This window comes from Danio aesculapii, chromosome 1 (assembly GCF_903798145.1).
Source record: "Danio aesculapii chromosome 1, fDanAes4.1, whole genome shotgun sequence".
In the NCBI taxonomy this organism is placed as follows: domain Eukaryota; kingdom Metazoa; phylum Chordata; class Actinopteri; order Cypriniformes; family Danionidae; genus Danio; species Danio aesculapii.
In genome coordinates, this window is record NC_079435.1 from 41987337 (window position 1) to 42008210 (window position 20874).

General features: G+C 38.1%; 1 protein-coding gene across 6 annotated transcripts in view; it reads right to left on the minus strand.

The window, feature by feature from the left end:
• Nucleotides 1-20874, minus strand: part of limch1a (LIM and calponin homology domains 1a) — a 115770-nt gene that overhangs the window by 57249 nt on the left and 37647 nt on the right. For all 6 annotated transcript variants that reach the window (XM_056460737.1, XM_056460731.1, XM_056460715.1 and 3 more), the window contains exons 5-10: nt 18026-18056; nt 17831-17941; nt 17542-17743; nt 4474-4705; nt 4080-4256; nt 1884-2231 (exon numbers count right to left, since the gene is read on the minus strand). In XM_056460737.1, the coding sequence (XP_056316712.1) occupies nt 1884-2231; nt 4080-4256; nt 4474-4705; nt 17542-17743; nt 17831-17941; nt 18026-18056 (1101 nt within the window). The remainder of the gene's footprint in view (nt 1-1883; nt 2232-4079; nt 4257-4473; nt 4706-17541; nt 17744-17830; nt 17942-18025; nt 18057-20874) is intronic.

Genomic DNA, 20874 nt, shown 5'->3' on the forward strand with positions numbered 1-20874 from the left:
AACATGATATTTCTCAGTAGCGTGGTTGTATGTTTGCTGCCCTTAAAGAAGATAAACCTAGTTCTGTTTTCGGCAGAGACTGCATAACACTGAGTACATTTACATGGACACCATTAGTCTGATATTCATAGGATTAAGACAATACTCTAAATTAAGAGTCTACCATGTAAACAGCGATTTCTGATTAATTTAATTCGACCAAGGTCATAATCGAACTAAACAGAAATCGGATTAAGTCATGTAGACTTTGCCGATTTTAGTCGCATTATTGAAGTGCAGTACAGACATGTAAACGCCTTAATCTAACTATTACCGTCATGTAGGACTTTCACAGCATTTTGTGACAGGATAGTCTATACACACACAGCTGTTTGACACTATTCTCTGCACCTACTGAGTGAGTGAAGGACCACAGACACCTGCATCGTAATATGTGGAGGGTTTTTTTTCCACACTCAGCATGCGATATCAAATTCCATCAAAACTACACTCTTTCAGCAGTTCATACTCACATCCAATATCTTGTTTGTCATAGGGGTAAGCATGAAATGTTCCTGAATGAAAGTGAAAGTGCCAAACTGCAATCAAAGTCGACAAATTAAAAATGAAACACCTGAAATTACATGAAACTCTGGAGGAAATGTGGATAGCATGCTGACGCAATGATGTTAATCGAATTATGTGCTATAACATGTAAACGGGATCATGAAAGGAACTTTCAAAAAGCAACTCATGTAAACACCTTAATCATATTATTGTCTTAATCAGATTAAGGAAAATAATTCGATTACTGATGTCCATGTAAACGTAGAGATGCACAGGCTCAGGTATTTCACACTCAATCTGTATATAATGCGAAATAAAAATGTGAAGTCCTCAAATGCCATGCTTGTTATTTACAGTAATCTCACATAAAAGACAGAGCTCACCCAAAATGGAAAATTCTGTCATCATTTACTCACCCTTCTCCTGTTCCTCACCTGTTTGTATTACTTTCTTCTTTTGAACATAAAACATGAAAACTTGTAACCATTGACTTTGATAGTGTTTGTTTTGTTTTACTATGGAAGTCAATGGTTACCCGATTTCAGCTTTTTTAAAATATCTTCTTTTGTGTTTAACTGAATAAAGAAACTCATAAAGGTTTGGAACCACTTGAGGGTGAGTAAATATATTTTCATTTTTGGGTGGACTATCCATTTAATTTTTTTAACTAATTGATTAGCAGATGTCAACAATTTGGTGTTTCTTAAAAACAAAGATCCAGCACACAACTGCAAACAGCATCACTAACAGCACTGCAAGAAAAAGCATAGTTGAAGGATGGAGGACAAAGTTTAAAAAATGAACCAAAAATTGAAAGCCAGATGAGTCCGAGAAACTAACGCATACTAAGTCAGAAGAGGCAGAATTACTGCGCTAAGTCAGTCAAGTTTCAGTCAGAATCAAATTTCAGGAAAATACTATCAAATGTAGAAAACAGAAATCTAAGAGTGAAAGTTTTATGAAATTTAGAATCTACTTACAAAAAGTCTGACTCCAGTCTGTACAATAACACCCTGTTGGATTTGTCAAGCCAACATACACTCTCAGAAATAAAGGTATGCGAGCTGTGCCAGGGGTGGTACCTTTTCCAAAGGTAAACATTTGTACTTAAAGGGTCCATATTGGTACCTCAAAAGCATATATTTGTACCTAAACATTTTAAGAGGTACACTTTTGTACTTTTTAAATACTAATAAGTATCCTTGATGTATTAATAGGGACCCTTTAGGTACAAACGTGTAGCTTTTAAAAGGTACCACCCCTTGGACAGCTCACGTACCTTTATTTCTGAGAGTGTAACTAGAAACAAAACCCATCACTCTCTGTCACAAGCACACCTTCTTTTCTCCAGTTTCTCCTGTTCCATCTTCTCTATCCTCTCCAACACGGCATGCTGGGATGCCATCCTGATTCCCTCCCATTTCTCTCGGTCCTTCCAGCTGCAGGAGCCTGGCAGGAAGTGATGTGCCACACTGGGTTTGAACTGATTCATGCGCGCTCTCCGAGAAGCAAGATCGTCCTTTTGAACATCTGGAACCTTCTGCTCCACCTCTCCATCTTCCTCTGCCTCATCGGAGTCCCACTGATGCGGAACAGCAGCACGCATGAAGTCATTGTCACGCCGGAGGATGATGTCAGGTGAAGGGGATTTCAGTTTGTTGTCTTCAGCAGGAGTCACAATTGGACTGAGGGGAAAATTCGCCATGATGACATTTAAATATTTCTTTAGAAATACAACAGAGCGCAACAGTGCTCATCCACTTCCATAGTTTCCAAAAGTAGTTTTTCCATTCATTTTCCCCATATAGACAATGGCAAAATGGGAGTTTCTAAACACTAAATTGCTAAAAATATGTGGAAAGCCGAAGCTGGTTTGAAAAAACTAGGAAAACACAGCCTGTTTAAGATTTAGAAATCATTGAAAAATGTCCTTATGTTGTTTTGTAGGATACCCTAATCATATGATTAATTCTGTTAACAATTTCCGGTATTTCCAGTATTTATTTTAACTGATCCGGCATTAACTTTTGCGTAGTGAATACCTGCATGTGTCTGTGTGATATAGAGAGAGAATGTGAAGAGCAAGCAAAGCTGTGTGGATTGTGTGCACACGCACACACGTAAAGGTGGTCACCTTCGACCAATCAGCTTTCTAAGATTTACAATTACTCTCATTGGACGGTGACTATTGTTTCGCACGCAGTGAGCAGCAAAAATAAATAATGGCATAGTGGCTTACATAAATAATATTTGTATTTTCAAAATGCCAGAGCATTTTAAACCACTAGTAAATTTGATAATGAGCCTCATCAAAAGAGATCTCGAGAAGAAGAAACTGCACCCCTGAATCAGGATAGCGGGAGACAGAAGCAAAGCGATGTCAAGTCAGCCAGAAAACATGATGGAAGAGGTAACTGTGGGCTCTTCTTGAAGATTAGACTGAGTGAGTCATTTTCGCTTGGCACATAATAGTGAAGTGAACTGAATGTCAGTAGTGTTAGTAAAACGGAATAGTAATGGTTCATACAATTTATGTCTGTAGCTACATGTTTGTTTGTTTTTACGCATGGTTGACCCAAACGTTATATTGCACTAAATAATTAAAGACCAAAAAAGTTACTTTAATTTCCTGGTTTTGTTCCAGAAATTATCCATTTACAAATTAAGTACTGCTTATAGTGCATATCTTTGGAATGTGGGGGAAACCAGAGCTTAACAATAATAATTTACCAATATTTCTTAAAAATACTGTATTATTTAATTTAAAAAAAATATTTATTTCTCCTCATATTTGTTTTTGCTTTAAATGTTAATTTTGTGCATGAACATGAATATGATTTAAGTATAACAGACTTTTAAAAGAAAATTTTGAAAAAAAAAATGAATGTAACTATTTCAGAAATAATCTGTATAATTAATATGGTACCTAGGATTAAGTTATTTATGAATATAAATATAAAAAAAATTGTATTGCACCTGGTAAAAATTGGTCTGTCTCTAAATGTTTTTATGTACAAAAACAATTCCCACTCAGAAAAATGATGGAATCTCTACTTCATTAAACCCAACTGTTGCACTCCATAACACAGAGATGTTAGCGCTCCCAAGAGCTGACGCAGACATTTAGCCTTCAGAACAAGTCAAATTAGCATGACAAGCATAATCTGCTCAATCCAGTAAAACACACACATATTGCTCCTTTAAACCAGCACAAGGAGATTCAGACTACTCAAAGAACCCAAACACATCAAATGAATTCACAAGCTCACTAAGAAAGTCAGTAAACTTGAATGACATCCAACTACAAACATTAGCCAGGCAGTAACATTAGCCAAAGCTAATTCACAATTGTGTCACTCCATGCTATAATGCAATACAAAACCAAATATAAAGTCCACACAGCCCAGGGTTAGAACTCAACTCAACACAAGCATTTAATGAATACCAGAATCTTTATTTTTTCACCCTAAACACAAGCAATTTTAGTCGCTTCAAACACATGCTAAAAATATATTCTCATTTCAATCGCAGACCTGTTGTATCGCACGGTGGCGGGTAACACTTTAATTCCCGCCTTTTCCAGCTTCCTCATTTTCTTAAGCTCCGCCTCATCAAGCTCTGCCCCTTTCTCGACTGTCCAGGTGAAATGTTTCTGGACTTTTTTTTGAGACACGACAGCCCCTTCTTTTAACACTTCCACACACTCTTGTCTGTGGGGATCAATGGGAAATTTCAGAGCTCTCACGGACACACTTGTAGACAATATGAGATGAATCAAACAAGCTGTGACACATAAAACTGATCATGCTTTTGTGTACTGATTTTTGTTGAGATGTATGGCATGTTTCAGCCACAGATGAGTGACTTCCAGCCAATTCCCTGAGAAAAAAACACACACTTACTGTGTTTTACAGCAGCAATGTTTACCTGAGGGGTCGTTCTCCTCCCACTGGAGATGTCGAGTTGCTCACACTCCGTCTATCTTCCTCCCTGTCGCTCCTCCTCTTCCTCAGGGGGGCGGGAAGGTAGTTGGTCTGGTTGCTCTTGTTCGGCAGATACTGGTTGAAGGGTAAAGCGGCACGAGGCTCTTTGTAAGACACACGACGGGCAGACATGTCATCCTTACGCACATCTGGCAACTTCCTATCAGCTTCAGAGTCTGTTAGAAAGAAATAATGGCATTTTTTAACACTTGAGATGGGTAACCCAGGATCATTCTAAACTCTATAGACACCAGAATAAAGATATTCATTATTTTAAAGCTGAATTATTATTTACGTCAGACATGCTTCCACTTTGTCACTGACTACATATAAATACGTCATCTGGGGTATATCACAGCTAGTGTTTTTCAGCAAGCAATAAACTTTTGGTGAAAGGTTAATGTGACTATTTTCAATTTCATAAGGTTCCTTTCGCAGCATGGATGTGGTAATGTAATTAAAATATAATAAAGTAATCAAGTAAATCAAGTAATTCAATTAGTTCTTCAAGCATAAAGCAAGATGAAAGACCATGTAAACACTAAGTTAGCATAACAGTAGCATCAGGTGCAGAAACTCCATTGGGGTAAAAAAAATTCCATATTTTACAGACATGGGGGGAAAATGGATTTTAATTCAGTGCTTCTTGTCTGGTCTGAGACCCACTTTATTTCATATCTCAAACAGGCAGTGAAGATCACTGATTTTTAAAGAAATCAGATCTTAAACGTTGCAATTTTGTAATGGCGAGACAGTTCACCGGAAGCACTTGGGCTGGCTGACTGAAATTAAGTCTGTGTGGATTTACCCCATTGCCTAGGGCTGCATGATAAATCAAAATTCACAGTATATCAAGATTTAGCAAGAGAAATCGCAATTTAGCAAGAAAGTAAATGTCCTCCGAGGGCCAGAGGGCGCTCTCGTGCAGAAAGCTGCAAATATGCCACAAAGAAGAAACCCAGGAAATCAAATGGCCCGTTTCCACTGAGTGGTACGATACTGTACGGTTAGGTCTGGTACACTTTTATGGCCGTTTCCACTGTCAAAAAGCATACCGAACTGTACTGTACCACTTTTTGGTCACCCTTGGCAAAGGGTATCAAGGGTACCAAAAGGCGAAGCTCAAACAAACCTTGAACAGATTCTACCCTGTACCCCATAGTTTTTTACGAGCCAGTCTGAAGCGTGATCGGTTTCACTTTCTTGCTTGCGTGTCTCTATTTGAAATAACGAACTTCTTGAGCTGATGATAATAACGTGAGCTTGATTTTTGGCGTGCTTTTGAAACCCTATCCTTTTCAGAAACGAACAAACGTGAGAGTGACGCACGAAAAACAAAGGAGAAGCCGGAAAAAACAAAGGAGCAAATTATTTTTTCAGCAAACGTGAACAAACTGCCATATTTAACTATTATCATCATCATTTGGACTATTATGAACTCGGAATGATGGAATTACTTTCTAACAAGAGGTTACATGTGCTGGTGAAGGTTAAAGACACAGATGAGAGGTTTGCTCTGACTGTAGGCTATATTTCGTGTTGTTTTTTAACGTAAATAAGTACTAAATGTATGCTGTGTGTAGTTTATTTGTGATTAGTAACATATCAGAGACTGTAAGGGTCTGTATGTGTTCATATATGTTGCATTTATTTATTTTTATTTTATATAATTGCAGACGTTACAGTAGGCTATTTCAGATCAGTCATTGATCTGCAGTTATAATCAAATTATGTTCATAGAAAAATTGGTAATAAACATTTATACACAAGTATGTGTATAAAGCATCTGTTTTGGGAGAAGTGCTTCTCATATGATATGTGAATGACCCATACAGCTTTACTGTAGACATTTTCTTGAGGTACCCTTTTAGCAGTGGAAACGCAAGCCTGATAAAGGTGATCCGTACCGACCCGTATCGTACTGTTCCACTCAGTTGAAACAGGCAAAACTAGACAGGTGCGTCCCAAATCGCGGAGGGGCGGAGCTATCGGGTGCACATGTTGCATTATTTTATTTTATTTGTTTTTTTAAAAGCACAATTCTCCTTCGAAAGAGATTATAGCGCCTCCCGATAGTAAATGCGGTTATACTCATGGCAGGTATTATTTGGTAGTTTAATTATTTGGTAGATCATTTAATTCACTAATTTGGCACCTGGCAAATGTCATCAGGGAAACGGTTTGAACTTAGTAAAAAAACATTAACGTTCCATTTGGGACGACACTACATTCATATCCTATGCTGTTGAGTGTGTAAGTACATAAGTACATAGTGCATAGTGTATAGTGTGCCATTTGGGACGCAGCTAATGTATCTACTTTTATTGATTGAACATGACTAATAATCACATGACTAAAGAATCGTTTCACAGAAGGAGTTATTTCAGGGATTCAACTTAAATTATGAAGTGAGTTTGAAATAAACCAATCTTATAAAATGTACAGACTTTTATATACTTTTAGATGTAGCAGTGACACAGTGCTGATAAACCGCTGTCAAATCCCTGAAATATTATCACTGATTTCAGGATTGTTCCTATTAAATTGTCTGAGATTTTTGCATAGCTTGTTAGTGTAGTAAACGCTGCTCCATCTTAAAGCATTTACTTGAGATTATAACTACAGCTGATAACAGAACTGGCTTTACTTACAAAATGCACACGAAAATGGGCTTTGATTAATTATGCATTCCTGGATAGCATGCGCAATTTTTTATTCTGTCTTTATTTACTCACAATCATGTTGTCCTGCATATTATGCAAACATTTCTCAATCTGTGTTTGTATGCCAGTATGTAAGTTGTAAATCATTGTCTTAATTTAAAGCCATTGTGTCTTTTCAAAACACATGATGTGGGATTAAACCTTGCGACTGATCATTTATATGATGACAGTTTTTTTTGGATGTTTTGTAAGTTTGGTATGTTTTTAGTCCATCTGTGTATTGAAATCTGAATGAAAATCATAGAGACTTGAAAAGAAACTAGTTCATCCAAAAAGGAAAATTCTTACCATTTACTCACACTCAAGTAAATCTAAACCCTTATGAATTTATTTCTTCTGTTGAATACAAAACAAGGTATTCTGAAGATCACTGGGGGGAAAACAGCCATTGACTTCCACAGAAGGAACAAAACCCATACTACAGTATGTTAGTCAATAGCTGCTTTTTCTTAACATTGTTCAGTATATATTAATTTGTGTTCAACCGAAGAAAAAAAACTAAACCAGGTTTGGAACAAGCATAGATATATACACTAGATATCGCTTACGGACCCTGAGCATGCGTCAATAGCGCCGCCACATTTGTACAGGGCTCCCAGGACAAATGTCATTCAACCGCACTGGTCAAGACAGTGTGCCAGCGTGAAGATGCTGGACTTTTAGTGCTGTGTACGGGTGTAGTAATGAGCAAACAAAGAAAACAAAGCACAAAGGCAGAACATTTCTCAGGTAAGATTTGGTTTTTAAGTTTTTATATGTTACGAACTTCTGTGCTCAACATGTAACATTATTGATGATAATACAGACACTTACTGCATTCACCATAAGGCAAAGTAGCACCAACTTGCACAAAATACCGGGCTTATGCTAGTTTTGTTGAATAAAATAAGCAAACAATGCAAAATAAATATGACAACGAGATGCTGCGGTGCCAGAAACTTGTATTGTTGCCAGCTAAGTAAAAGAGTCGTTCATAACATAGATTCATTCACAAACGAATCGCTCCCTCCGTCAATATGAGAAGTGAAAGCAGGAGAGGGGGTGCGTTTCAGGACACAGATTAGATCAAATCTAACAGGAGGAAGGATAATACATTTACATGCACACAAACACAGACTCTTTGTCAGCAATGCCCGTGCGGTCACTGATCCATCAATGTAGAAAAGTGATGTAAAATAAAAAATTTCATACTAAAAAAAGAATATTTGCGTACTGACCACAGGGAAAACTCCCGATCATAGATATATGTGTATATGTGTATATCTCGAGCTCTGGTTGGCCACAGTCCTCCACTGCATCTTCGAGCATTCATTTCAAAGGAGCGCTACCTTGTACTAAAATGGCAGCTCTATTGACGCATTCCTTGCAATAGATAATGGCAGCCAACATCTGATGTAAATATCTATGTGGAACAAGTGAAAGATGAGTAATTTATGACAGGAGCGTTTAGTTTTGGGTGAATTATCCCTCTAAAATGAATGTTGGATCAAAATAAATGATCAAAAATCATATAATTTATCGTCCATACATATAGTCAAATCTTTATTTTGTGATATCTCAATATAACAATGAATCGTTAAACCCTTTCTAAGTGTATACTATATGAACTTTCATACCATATTAGTATAAAAAAGCTTAATAGCTCACTCCTCACCCAGTTGCTGTGCCTTCAGTTATAATTTGACCTTCAAGCGCTCAAACATATTATTTTTGCATTCATGGCATTTAAAGCAAGCATTACATGTGAGCCAACTTTTAATGCTGCCGTGTGACCTTGATCCAGATCAGGAGCGACATGAATGGAACAGCTCAGTACATGTATTTGAGTGCAAATGTTAAAGCTTAGCTAAATATCTTACATCAGGGTCAGCAATCTTTGGCAAACTATATCAATTCATCTGGTGTAGTTTTTGTTTAAATCATCAGCATGCCAAAAACAACATTTACTGTAATGTTTCTTAGTCACACATTCTGCCTTATTTAGTAATGAGTTTTGATGAAATACAAATATTTAACTCAAGATTTATTATATAAAGAAAAAAAATGACATGTGTACACTGAAAAAACAATGATTCAAAGATGATTCCTTGGATTGATAATTTTTTTAAGTGGACGTAAACAGTTTATTTGGGCTGAATTTCTACAAACAAATTAAGTTGAACAGTACTAAATTCAATTTGTTTGTTTAAATTTAACCAATTTCAATTGTTTGCAACAATTTCGCAGAAATATTTTTTTAGTGTACATTTAAACATAACGTTTGCTGCTTGTTTAAACTACTTATTTAAAATGAGCACAATTCCTAAGGTTTTTTAGGATAACTTAATAGTTTTATGTCCAACATGAAGGAATTTTTTAGATAAAGATCACAAGACAAATCTTTTTATTATTTAATTATTAAAATTATTATTAAAAAATTAGATTTACATATAAACTTATCAAGTAACAAAATAAACATTTTTATTAAAATTATTTAAACAGATAACAAACAGATTTGCCTTAGGTTCACTCAATAAATGACTTATGCTGCTTGTTCAAACTAGTTATTTAAAATGAGTTGAAACAATTCTTAAGATTTTGGGGGACAACTTAATTGTTTTATGTTCAATCCACTTAAATTTGTAAAAACAATTAAGCTAACCCAGCAAGCATTTTTTTGTTTTTAAAAGATACCTAATAGACGTCTAATAGACGTCTAAATATATAGTCTAGACTAAAACAAGGTTAAATTTGTGCTGTCAGTAAAAAATCTAATAGACATCTAAGAATAGGCCAAAACTAGACTAGTTATCAAATAAACAGAAATGAATGACTACACATATAAAGTCTGTCTAATCGGTCTATTTGATGACTAGTCTAGTTTTAGGCTAGAGGTCTACTAGATTTTCACTGACAGCCCAAATTTAGCCAAGCTGTCTATGTTTATATGTCTATTAGATGTCTATTAAACACAAAAATCCCCCCAGTCAAAAGACATGCGCTATAGGTGAATTGAATATAGGCTAAATTATATTGTGTATGTGTGAATGCAAGAGTGTGTAGGTGATTCCCAGTGTTGGGTTTTGGATGGAAGGACATCCGCTGCATAAAACATATGCTGGATAAGTTGGTGGTTCATTTTGCTGTGGCGACTCCTGATTAATAATGGGACTAAGTCGAAAATAAAACGAATGAATGAATAAACACAAAATTGTTTGCTCGGAACTTAACAGATTTGTGTTGGGACAACATGAAGAAACTGTGTGGAACCCAGCATTTTTTACAGTGTCTGAATGTCATAAGTTACTTGTGCTGTCTAAATCAGCAAGGGTCAGTTTTTCAGTCATAAACTTTAAAAAGGATTACTGGTCAACCTGTTAAATAGTATTTTATTATTACAAAAGTCTAATTAAATCTTGTGATTGAAAGTTAAAATGCCACCTAATGTCAGACTTTTGGCTTATCTTCAAATTTATGGTTTAGAACCTTTTGGGACTTTTATGTTCTTTCAGCCCTTGTCTTCAGTCTGTCCGTGTCTGGACTGAGTAATGAAATGCAGCTCATGTGGACGCTCTCATGCTGAGACGAGTGTGTGTGAATGTCTGTTCGGCACAACAGCTGCACTCTCACACCCCCACCGCACATATGTGGAAATGGAGGAATCTGCTGTCTGAATCCAGAGCTCATGATTGTGTGCTGAGTGTGTTTTTACCATCAGCTGCTCACACATAAGGCTTTGCTGACCAGACAAACATGGAGTTTGATGTAAAAAAAACATTTTAAACCATTTTCGCAATTAAATGTATTATGTAGTAATTAGTACTGGTAGACAGTAAATGCCTTTTAGGAGTTACTTATAAATAGTAATTTCAGAGCATTCCTTTTCAATATATTTGTAACAAATAAATATGCCTTTATGTCCACTTTCCATCAGTTGAAAAAATCAATTTCCCCCAAAATAAATGTATAAACATATAAATACTTTTTTTATTAACTGATTTATTTTATCTTTGCCCTGATGACAGTAAATAATATTTTATATATTAAATAATATTAATATTTTTCAAGACACTTCTATACAGCTTAAAGTGACCTTTAAAGGCTTAACTAGGTTAATTAGGGTAACTAGGCAGGTTAGGGTAATTTGTTATACATACAAAGTTACTGTATAATGATGGTTTGTTCTGTAGACTATCAAAAAAATAGCTTAAATGGGCTGATAATTTTGATCTTAAAATGGTGTTTAAAAATTGTAAAACTGCTTTTATTCTAGCTGAAATAAAACAAACAAGACTTTCTCCAGTAGAAAAAAATATTATCAGACATACTGTGAAAATTTCCTTGCTCTGTTAAACATCATTTCAGAAATACTTAAGAAAAATAAATTCAAAGCGGGGCTAATAATTCTGACTTCAACTGTGTATGTATGTATGTATATATATATATATATATATATATATATATATATATATATATATATATATATATATATATATATATATATATATTACATCTCATAGTTTAGATCTCAGTTACAAATGATTAATTTCAGCTTTAAGTAGATATGTTTAAAAGAAGAGTCATTATCTAATAAGTTTTTATACTTCAGGGAAAGGATTTCGTGGGACTTTTTTCATATTTGTGCAGCCTAAACTGACTGATTTTGTTGTGGATTTTCTTAAAATATGCTTCAATATTTGCGACATGTTTTGCATTTTTTTTTTGTTTTGACATGTTTATTGTGCATTAAAAATATACAATGGTTTATATAATATTTTTAAATTAATTTTAGACCTTAAGAACCACTGGGATATGTAACTTATAACACTTCATAACAATTTTTTTTAGTGTAAATAAAAATTAATTGTGATTAATCACATCCAAAACAAAAGTTTGTTTTGACACAATAGATGTATGCATCATATATATTTATTATGTACAAATAAATACCAACACGATCTCACAGCAATTGTAACTTTTTGATTTAGTAGCTAATTCGTATGAATTAGTGCAATTTAGTACAATTTGCTTATCCTCCAATAACGGTTGGGTTTAGGGGCGGGGTTTGGGTGTCACACCTCCTTTTTAAAATCCTACATTTTCGTATGACTGTATTAGCCACTAAACTGACAAAATGTACAGTAAAATAGTTACGTTTCCTCATGAGATTAGGCTGATAAATGCACACATGCATGCACATATTAGAGAAAATGTGTATTTTTATCTAGACATAAAATATACATGTTAATGATAGAAATTCTACATACATTTAAATATCTATGTAACAAAATTGTTTTGTGAAGTTTTGTTTTTAATGTATTTGTGTGTATCACATATGCATAATAAATACGTAAATAACACACATATTGTCATGGATTGGTCAGGCTCTCACGACCCCCACTCACGAAGATCACCATCACCTGACTTCTAATGAGCACACAGCTGCATCACATTCACGAGCACCAGATAAAAGCACAGCACTCCAGTCGCTCATTGTCCGGGCTCGTCTCGACGAAAGCGGACAACTGAGCGACCACTCAGCGTAGTCATCCTCAGCTAAAACAAACGATTTACTTACCTGTTCTCTTTGTATTCCTCCTAGTCTTCCTGGTCCTCCCGAATCGTCCTGTCTTCCAGTCCTTCCAAGTCTGTGTCATCCTCTGTCAGCTGTATCTGGTGTGTGCTGTCCATCCTCGTGTATTCCTGTTACCCAGCCACGGAGGAAAAGACCCCAACATCATTCCTGATCCTCCTGGCTATCCTTCATGTGCTCCTTGTTGTCATTTAATAAACACCCTAACGTTTCCTTACCTCTGTCTCCTGTCCGCTTCATAACAGAAGCCCGGACCCATAACGACGACAACATGAGCACCCCCGATCACCTTCAAGAGCTGGTGGACCAGTTGAAGCGGATTCTACAGCCACCAGCTCCACTTTCCAACGCACCACCAGCACCGAGCACTTCCGCCTCCACAGTTTCTTCTTCGGCCCTTCCTTCCAGTCCCATGGCCCGACCAGCGCCCTACTCAGGCGGAGCGGGGGAGTGCAATGGTTTTCTGTTACAATGTTCCCTCATATTCGAAATGCAACCTTCTCTATATCCCACAGATAAGTCGAAGATCGCCTACATCGTATCTCTACTCTCTGGACCTGCACTTAAATGGGCTGAGACGATCTGGAACCAAGCCGGGCCGGTCATGAATTCCATCACTACCTTCACGGAGTATTTCAAAGAGGTGTTTGGACGTTCTGATGGGGAAGTAGCCGCTGGAGAGCAGCTGTATCATCTAAAGCAAGGTACTCTATCTACACAGGAATATGCTCTCCGGTTTCGCACTCTAGCAGCTGCAAGTGGATGGAATGAGAGATCGTTGTTGACCACGTACCGGCTCGGCTTGGAACCCACTCTCCGAATCCAATCGCCTGAGTCAACAGCCTCTCCAGAACCAGAACCCATGATAATAGAGTCTGGAAGATTACATAAGGGAGGCTCTGAGTCAGGGGTACATACGTCACTCAAAATCACCAGCCGCCTCAAGCTTCTTCTTTGTGGCCAAGAAGGACGGAGGGCTGCGTCCATGCATCGACTACAGGGTCCTAAATAACGGTACAGTAAAATACCGATATCCCCTTCCTCTGGTACCAGCCGCTTTGGAACAGCTCCGAGAAGCTAAAGTCTTCACTAAATTGGACCTCCGCAGCGCGTATAATCTGATAAGAATACGTGAGGGGGACCAATGGAAGACAGCATTCGTGACCCCTACTGGCCACTATGAATATGAGGTCATGCCTTACGGTCTGGTCAACGCCCCCTCCGTATTCCAAAACTTCATTCATGAAGTCCTCCGGGAGTTTCTTCACCACTGTGTAATAGTGTACATAGATGACATCCTCATTTACTCCCGGAGTGAGGCCGAACATCGCCAACACGTTGCGGAGGTCCTACACACATTGAGAGAACATCACCTCTACCTCAAAGCGGAGAAATGCTCATTCCACCAGAAGTCGATTCATTTCTTGGGATACATCATTGACCAAACCGGTATACGTATGGATGGGAAGAAAATTGAGGCTGTTCTATCCTGGTCAGAACCCACTTCCATTAAGGAGCTCCAGAGGTTTCTTGGGTTTGCTAACTTTTATAGACGGTTTATCAAGGACTACAGCAGAATTACAGCATAGGAGACAGGGAGCTTCTAGCAATCAAGCTAGCCTTGGAGGAGTGGCGTCACTGGTTGGAGGGAGCCAAACATCCGTTCCAGGTGATCACAGATCACAAAAACCTCCAATACATCAAAGAGGCCAAGAGACTATGTCCACGTCAAGCCAGATGGTCACTTTTCTTCTCACGTTTTGATTTCTCCATTTCCTATCGTCCAGGACCCAAGAATCTAAGAGCAGACGCTCTCTCTCGTTTACCACGAGCATCACGATCATGAAGAACTCCCAACGAAGATTCTTCCCGAACACATCTCCATTTGTCCGATCACCTGGAACGCTCCTCCAGTCGTTGCCACTCCGGAAGCCCCTGCTCCGCCGGGATGCCCTCCTCATCGGCAGTTCATACCACCTGAACACCGGGTAGATCTGATCCACTCCTTACATACCTCGCTAGGCACTGGACATCCAGGGATCAACAATACTCTCTCGCTAGTATCCCAACGATTCTGGTGGCCAAACATGGCAAGGGATGTGAGGCAATATGTTCAGGGCTGTAAGGACTGTGCCCAATCCAAGAGCCCACGTCATCTACCCGCTGGAAAGCTCCATCCCTTGCCGATTCCGAACCGTCCCTGGTCACACCTAGGAGTGGACTTTATCACTGACCTCCCTTCGTCAGAAGGTAATACCTGTATTCTAGTCATAGTAGATAGATTCTCAAAGTTTGTCAAACTAATCCCTCTGAAAGGTCTTCCCACAGCCTTTGAAACTGCCGACAATATCTTTAATCAAGTCTTCAGGTCATTTGGTATTCCAGAAGATATTGTGTCGGACAGAGGTCCACAGTTCATCTCACGTCTATGGAAAGCCTTCTTCAAGCTCCTAGGTGTGGCCGTCAGCCTCTCTTCTGGATATCATCCCCAAACCAACGGGCAGACAGAGAGGAAGATTCAGGAGGTGGGACGGTTCCTGAGGACCTTCTGCAGTGGTCACCAGAACTCCTGGAGCCAGTATTTGGGCTGGGCAGAATATGCCCAAAATTCACTGCGGCAACCCTCCACCGGACTCACGCCATTCCAGTGCGTCCTGGGCTTCCAACCACCGCTCTTTCCCTGGGATGGCGAACCATCTGATGTCCCCGCAGTGGATCACTGGTTCCGGGAGAGCGAGAGAGTCTGGGACGAGGCTCATCAACATCTGCAGAGGGCAGTCCGTCGAAGCAAGGTAACCGCCGATAGGAGAAGGTCTGAAGAACCCAGATACACACCCGGACAAAAGGTGTGGCTATCCACCCGGGACATACGCATGCGACTGCCCTCTCGCAAGTTAAGTCCCCGATTTGTTGGTCCCTTCACCATCGTGGAACAGGTTAACCCCGTCACCTACAAACTACAATTACCCTCTCACTACCGTATTCACCCTACATTCCACGTATCACTCCTGAAACCCTATCACGATCCTGTTCTTCCCTCCACAGAGCCTGACCACGAAGAGGAACCCCCTCCTCCACTGCTCCTAGAAGAAGGAGCCGTCTACGCAGTGAAGGAGATCTTGCGTTCCCGACGTCGTGGTGGCCAGTTGGAGTACCTGGTGGACTGGGAAGGGTACGGCCCCGAAGAAAGGACATGGGTTCCCAGAGCTGATATTCTCGATCCTAGTCTCATGGTGGAGTTTCATGAGAGCCACCCTGAGTTCCCAGCGCCTAGAGGCAGAGGGAGACCACCACGGCGTCGGAGGTGTCGGCCCTCAGGAGCGGGCCCTGGGGAGGGGGGTACTGTCATGGATTGGTCAGGCTCTCACGACCCCCACTCACGAAGATCACCATCACCTGACTTCTAATGAGCACACAGCTGCATCACATTCACGAGCACCAGATAAAAGCACAGCACTCCAGTCGCTCATTGTCCGGGCTCGTCTCGACGAAAGCGGACAACTGAGCGACCACTCAGCGTAGTCATCCTCAGCTAAAACAAACGATTTACTTACCTGTTCTCTTTGTATTCCTCCTAGTCTTCCTGGTCCTCCCGAATCGTCCTGTCTTCCAGTCCTTCCAAGTCTGTGTCATCCTCTGTCAGCTGTATCTGGTGTGTGCTGTCCATCCTCGTGTATTCCTGTTACCCAGCCACGGAGGAAAAGACCCCAACATCATTCCTGATCCTCCTGGCTATCCTTCATGTGCTCCTTGTTGTCATTTAATAAACACCCTAACGTTTCCTTACCTCTGTCTCCTGTCCGCTTCATAACACATATATTATGTCAAAACAAACTTTTATTTTGGATTTACTGCGACTAATCTTTGCCCAGCACAAATTTAAATATTTCATATGTAACCAAAATTATGATTAAACTTATTAACTTCATTAACAAATAAAAATATTTTTGTGTCAATAATAATAATAGTTTTAATCAACCAATTACTTTAAAATATTGGCTTGTTTTATATTCTCTCAGACATTCAAAGAGCATTTCAGAAAAAAATGTGGGATACAAGTAAATGTACGGTGGCTGAGAGAGCTTAAGGTGCTGTTATTTTAGAATTTAAAAACGTGCTGCAGTTTCCCACAACACAAACAAATTAATAAAACGCGCTGCATTTTCTCACAACAATTGCAAAAAGAACCAAACACAGTGGAAATGTTTCAAGGGGACCCATAAACGTGATGAACGCCGCTGTGCCGTGACTATTGCTCAGTGAAGTTGTAGGTGACCTTTGAAAGGTGTGTTTTTTGCTTGTTTATTTTAACATCCTGATTTCCTTGTCTGTTGTATTTTATTAGCCTAAATAACCATAACCTAAATAGCTGGGTCCGTCACCTTTTAGGGTTTCCTTGAAACATTTCTGTTGTGTTTCATGCTACTGTATATGAAAGTCTTTAAAGTGTTGAGAAAATTTAGCGCGTTTTATTAATTTGTTAAAAATTGTGTTTGCATTGAGAGAATTTGCAGCACTTGTGTTGTCAAATAGATGAAGACTTTTTGTAATTGCATGTGTTTTCTTAAATTGCAGCAAGATAAGCTTTCTTGGCCACTGTATTAATGTGAGTAAAAATGTTTGCTTGATTATGCGATACATTCAGCAATAGCATAATCCTGGAGGGATGGCACAGAAATTGATGTAACAAAATAATAAACAGAAAAAAAAGTCGTACCATCACTGTTGCAGCGAATGACTGTGTCCGGCGATGGTGTGTTCTGTGATCGTGAGCCAAACGAGTCAAGACTGTCAAACGAATCATCACGGCCATGTCTTGGAGGAGACAGCGAATCAGAGCGCTCCGATTCCCAGCTGTCGATGTAACCGCTGTCCCGTATACTGCGCTTAGGAGAGTCTGACTCTTCATTTACACACTCCTGCAAGCAAACGCACACCAAACAAAACAAAAAAGACTATGAAAATCTGTTCCACAGACTCGGCGTTCTTGGTATAATCAGATTTACCTTTCGCATCATGGAAAGGAGTCCCTCGAACTCTTTCAGGTCGAGTGTGGGGCCGTTATATGTCGCACAGCTGTTAGCAGCTTTCCCAAGCCAGTATATGGTTATGAGCACCTAAGCATTCATAAAACACAGGGGAAAATATAACGATGATTCAAATCAAACTAGCAGATAGAGCAGTGTATTTCATGTACTTACATTCTTTAGTTTTCTACTGCAGTCAGAGCCCCTACACCAGAAAAAAGAGAGAAAACAACATAAGACAACTGTCATCCCTTTCATGCTATAAATGAGCCACATCAAAGTGCCTTTAGGGAAAGTCAGTCCATTGGGAAGCCATCTTAGTTAAACCAGACAGCTGTTTTCTATAGAAGCAAGACATCCACTACAATATAAAGAAGTTCAGTGTTTTTTTGGATTGTTATATATTTTTAAGATATGTTAAAAGATGCTTTTTTTAAAAGATTAAAAGAAATTTCTTGAAAACACCAAGAATGTATTCATTTGATAAAATATGGTAAAAAAACCCAACAGTAATACTGTGAAATGCTATTACAATTATATTAAATTCCATCCAATTTGTAAATAAGTTCTGTGGGGTGGCACGGTGGCTCAGTGCTTAGCACTGCAACAAGGTTGCTGGCTCGAGTTTGCATGTTCTGCCTGTGTTTAAGTGGGTTTCCTCCGGGTGCTCCAGTTTCCCCTTACAGTCCAAAGACACGTGCTATAAGTGAATTCGGTAATCTAAATTTGGCCATAGTGTGTGAATGTGAGAATGTATGGGTGTTTTCCAGTACTGGGTTGGGGCTGGAAGGGCAGTCACTGTGTAAAACATATGTTCATTCTGCTGTGGCGACCCCTGATGAATAAGGGACTAAGCCGAAGGAAAATGAATGGATGAATGAATTATTCCTGTGATGGTGAATTTAATGCAGAATTGCAATACTACATAAAACATTAGCAAATATCCAATGTATTCAATAAAATCTAACCACTGTAGCTGCATGTTGTGATGTTATTTTGAGTTTGGAGGTGAGGCATTTGAAATGATATTACTGTGCTCGATGCGTGAATTAGTTCAGTTATTTAATCACATTATCTGATGCCAAAAGTCAAAGTCAAGTCAAACTTTGTTTATAGAGCACATAAAAAACACAGAAGTGACCCAAAGTGCTGTACAGAAACATATAACAAAACAAGCATAATAGTTTGAAAAATACATAAATACAAGATACAAAATAGCTAAGCTACTTAAAAAGGCATATGAATTAAAATAACCAGTTAATAAGATCAGGTGTCAAATGCCAATGAAAATAACAAGTTTTAAGAGCTGAATTCAATGAAAACATGGAAGAGACCTGTCTAATGGGCAGCGGCAAATAATTCCAAGGTCTAGGACCCACCAGAGCGAAAGCACAGTCCCCTCTAAGCTTACGCTTTATTTTGGCACAATCAGGAGAAGCTGATCAACTGACCTGAGACCATTTAAAAACAAATAAAAGAATCTTAAACTGTATTCTAAAATTCACAGGCAACAAATGAAGCGAAGCTAACATGGTGGAAATGTGGTCAAATTTGCAAGTACCAGTTAACAGGTGTGCTGCAGCATTTTGCATCATTTCCAGAAGGGCAGTAGCTGACCTGCTACTCCCCACATACAGTGCATTACAGTAATCTAACTGAGTGGTCACAAAAACATGGATTACTCTCTTAAACTGTTGTTTTGGTGTATATATAGCTTTATTTTTGCTAGTTATCTTAATTAAAATAAACTAGATTTAACTCTAATCTCAATCTCAAATCTAAAATCACTTTTTTAAGTGCATAGAGAAATATAACCAGCACATTTGTTTCCATTATGGTCTGTGTGCACTTTTATAAAATAAAAAAACAACTACACATTTTGATTGAAAAAAAAAACAAATAAAAAATAGTGCTGGCAAAAATGTATTGTGATTAATCACATCCAAAATAAAATGTTGTTTTTTGACAAGTGTGTGAACTGGATATTTATTATGTATATATAAATACACACATGCATGCATATATTAGATTTATTTATCAGATGCAAAACCCTCTAAATCCATTAAACCTCTTTTCTTGTAAATGAGCATTTTCTATCAGGCTCCTCTGATTAAGTTCAGCAGTTTCATTTATATATATAATGAAAAGGTTATTATCTAGTAAAATAAAATACCTTTTTTTTTTTTTTTTTTAAATGTCACTTTACAAAATTCTTTGGTTTTTAACAAGATTAACACCAGCTAAATCCACTTCTGCTTATTATGCAAAACCCTCTACATCCAGCTATTGGAGCAAGTGTATTTAGTTGAAAATCATTAAAGATGCAAAGAAATTATTTGACAAACATAAAAGCACATTACACATACCACTTTAAAATACATCTGTCAAATAAGTGGCGGTTCATTCCACTGTGATAAACAAGGGAAAAAGCAGAAGGAAAATGAATGAATGAAATCTGTCAAGTGCGTGCATTAATCAATGGCATTAAAACTAACATTAATTAAATCTTAACAATCTGTTGTCATTTCTGATATTTGGGAATTGGATTTAATGTATTTAATTGAATGATTTAATGTCTGTGCATTGTCCATTAATATAAAAAGCTTGTCAGACTTATAGGTATTATGAAGTAATACAAATAATGTATAGTTTTATACATTATATTTATCTTTTAAAAATAGCTTAAATTGGCAAATAAGACACAAGGTAAGCCTACTGGGCAAAAAGGGGATGTCTCTCAGACAATTTTAGAAGCTGTCATTCATTCATTCTCACCATTAAGGTCTTGGTCTCTTGTTTATTCTCATAGCATCCATGTGGAATAAAAGAATGGCATCTTAACTCTCTTTTTCGTGAAATGGAGTTGCCATTTAATGTATAGTAAACATTAAGAGTTCTAAGGTAAGGGACGTTTTCATTTGCCATTCACTGACAGTCGGATAGGCTCATCCAGTTCATCAAATTCTGTCTTTTAAAATCTTAATCGAAAGCTTAATAAAACAGCCTCCTCATAAAGCCGGCGT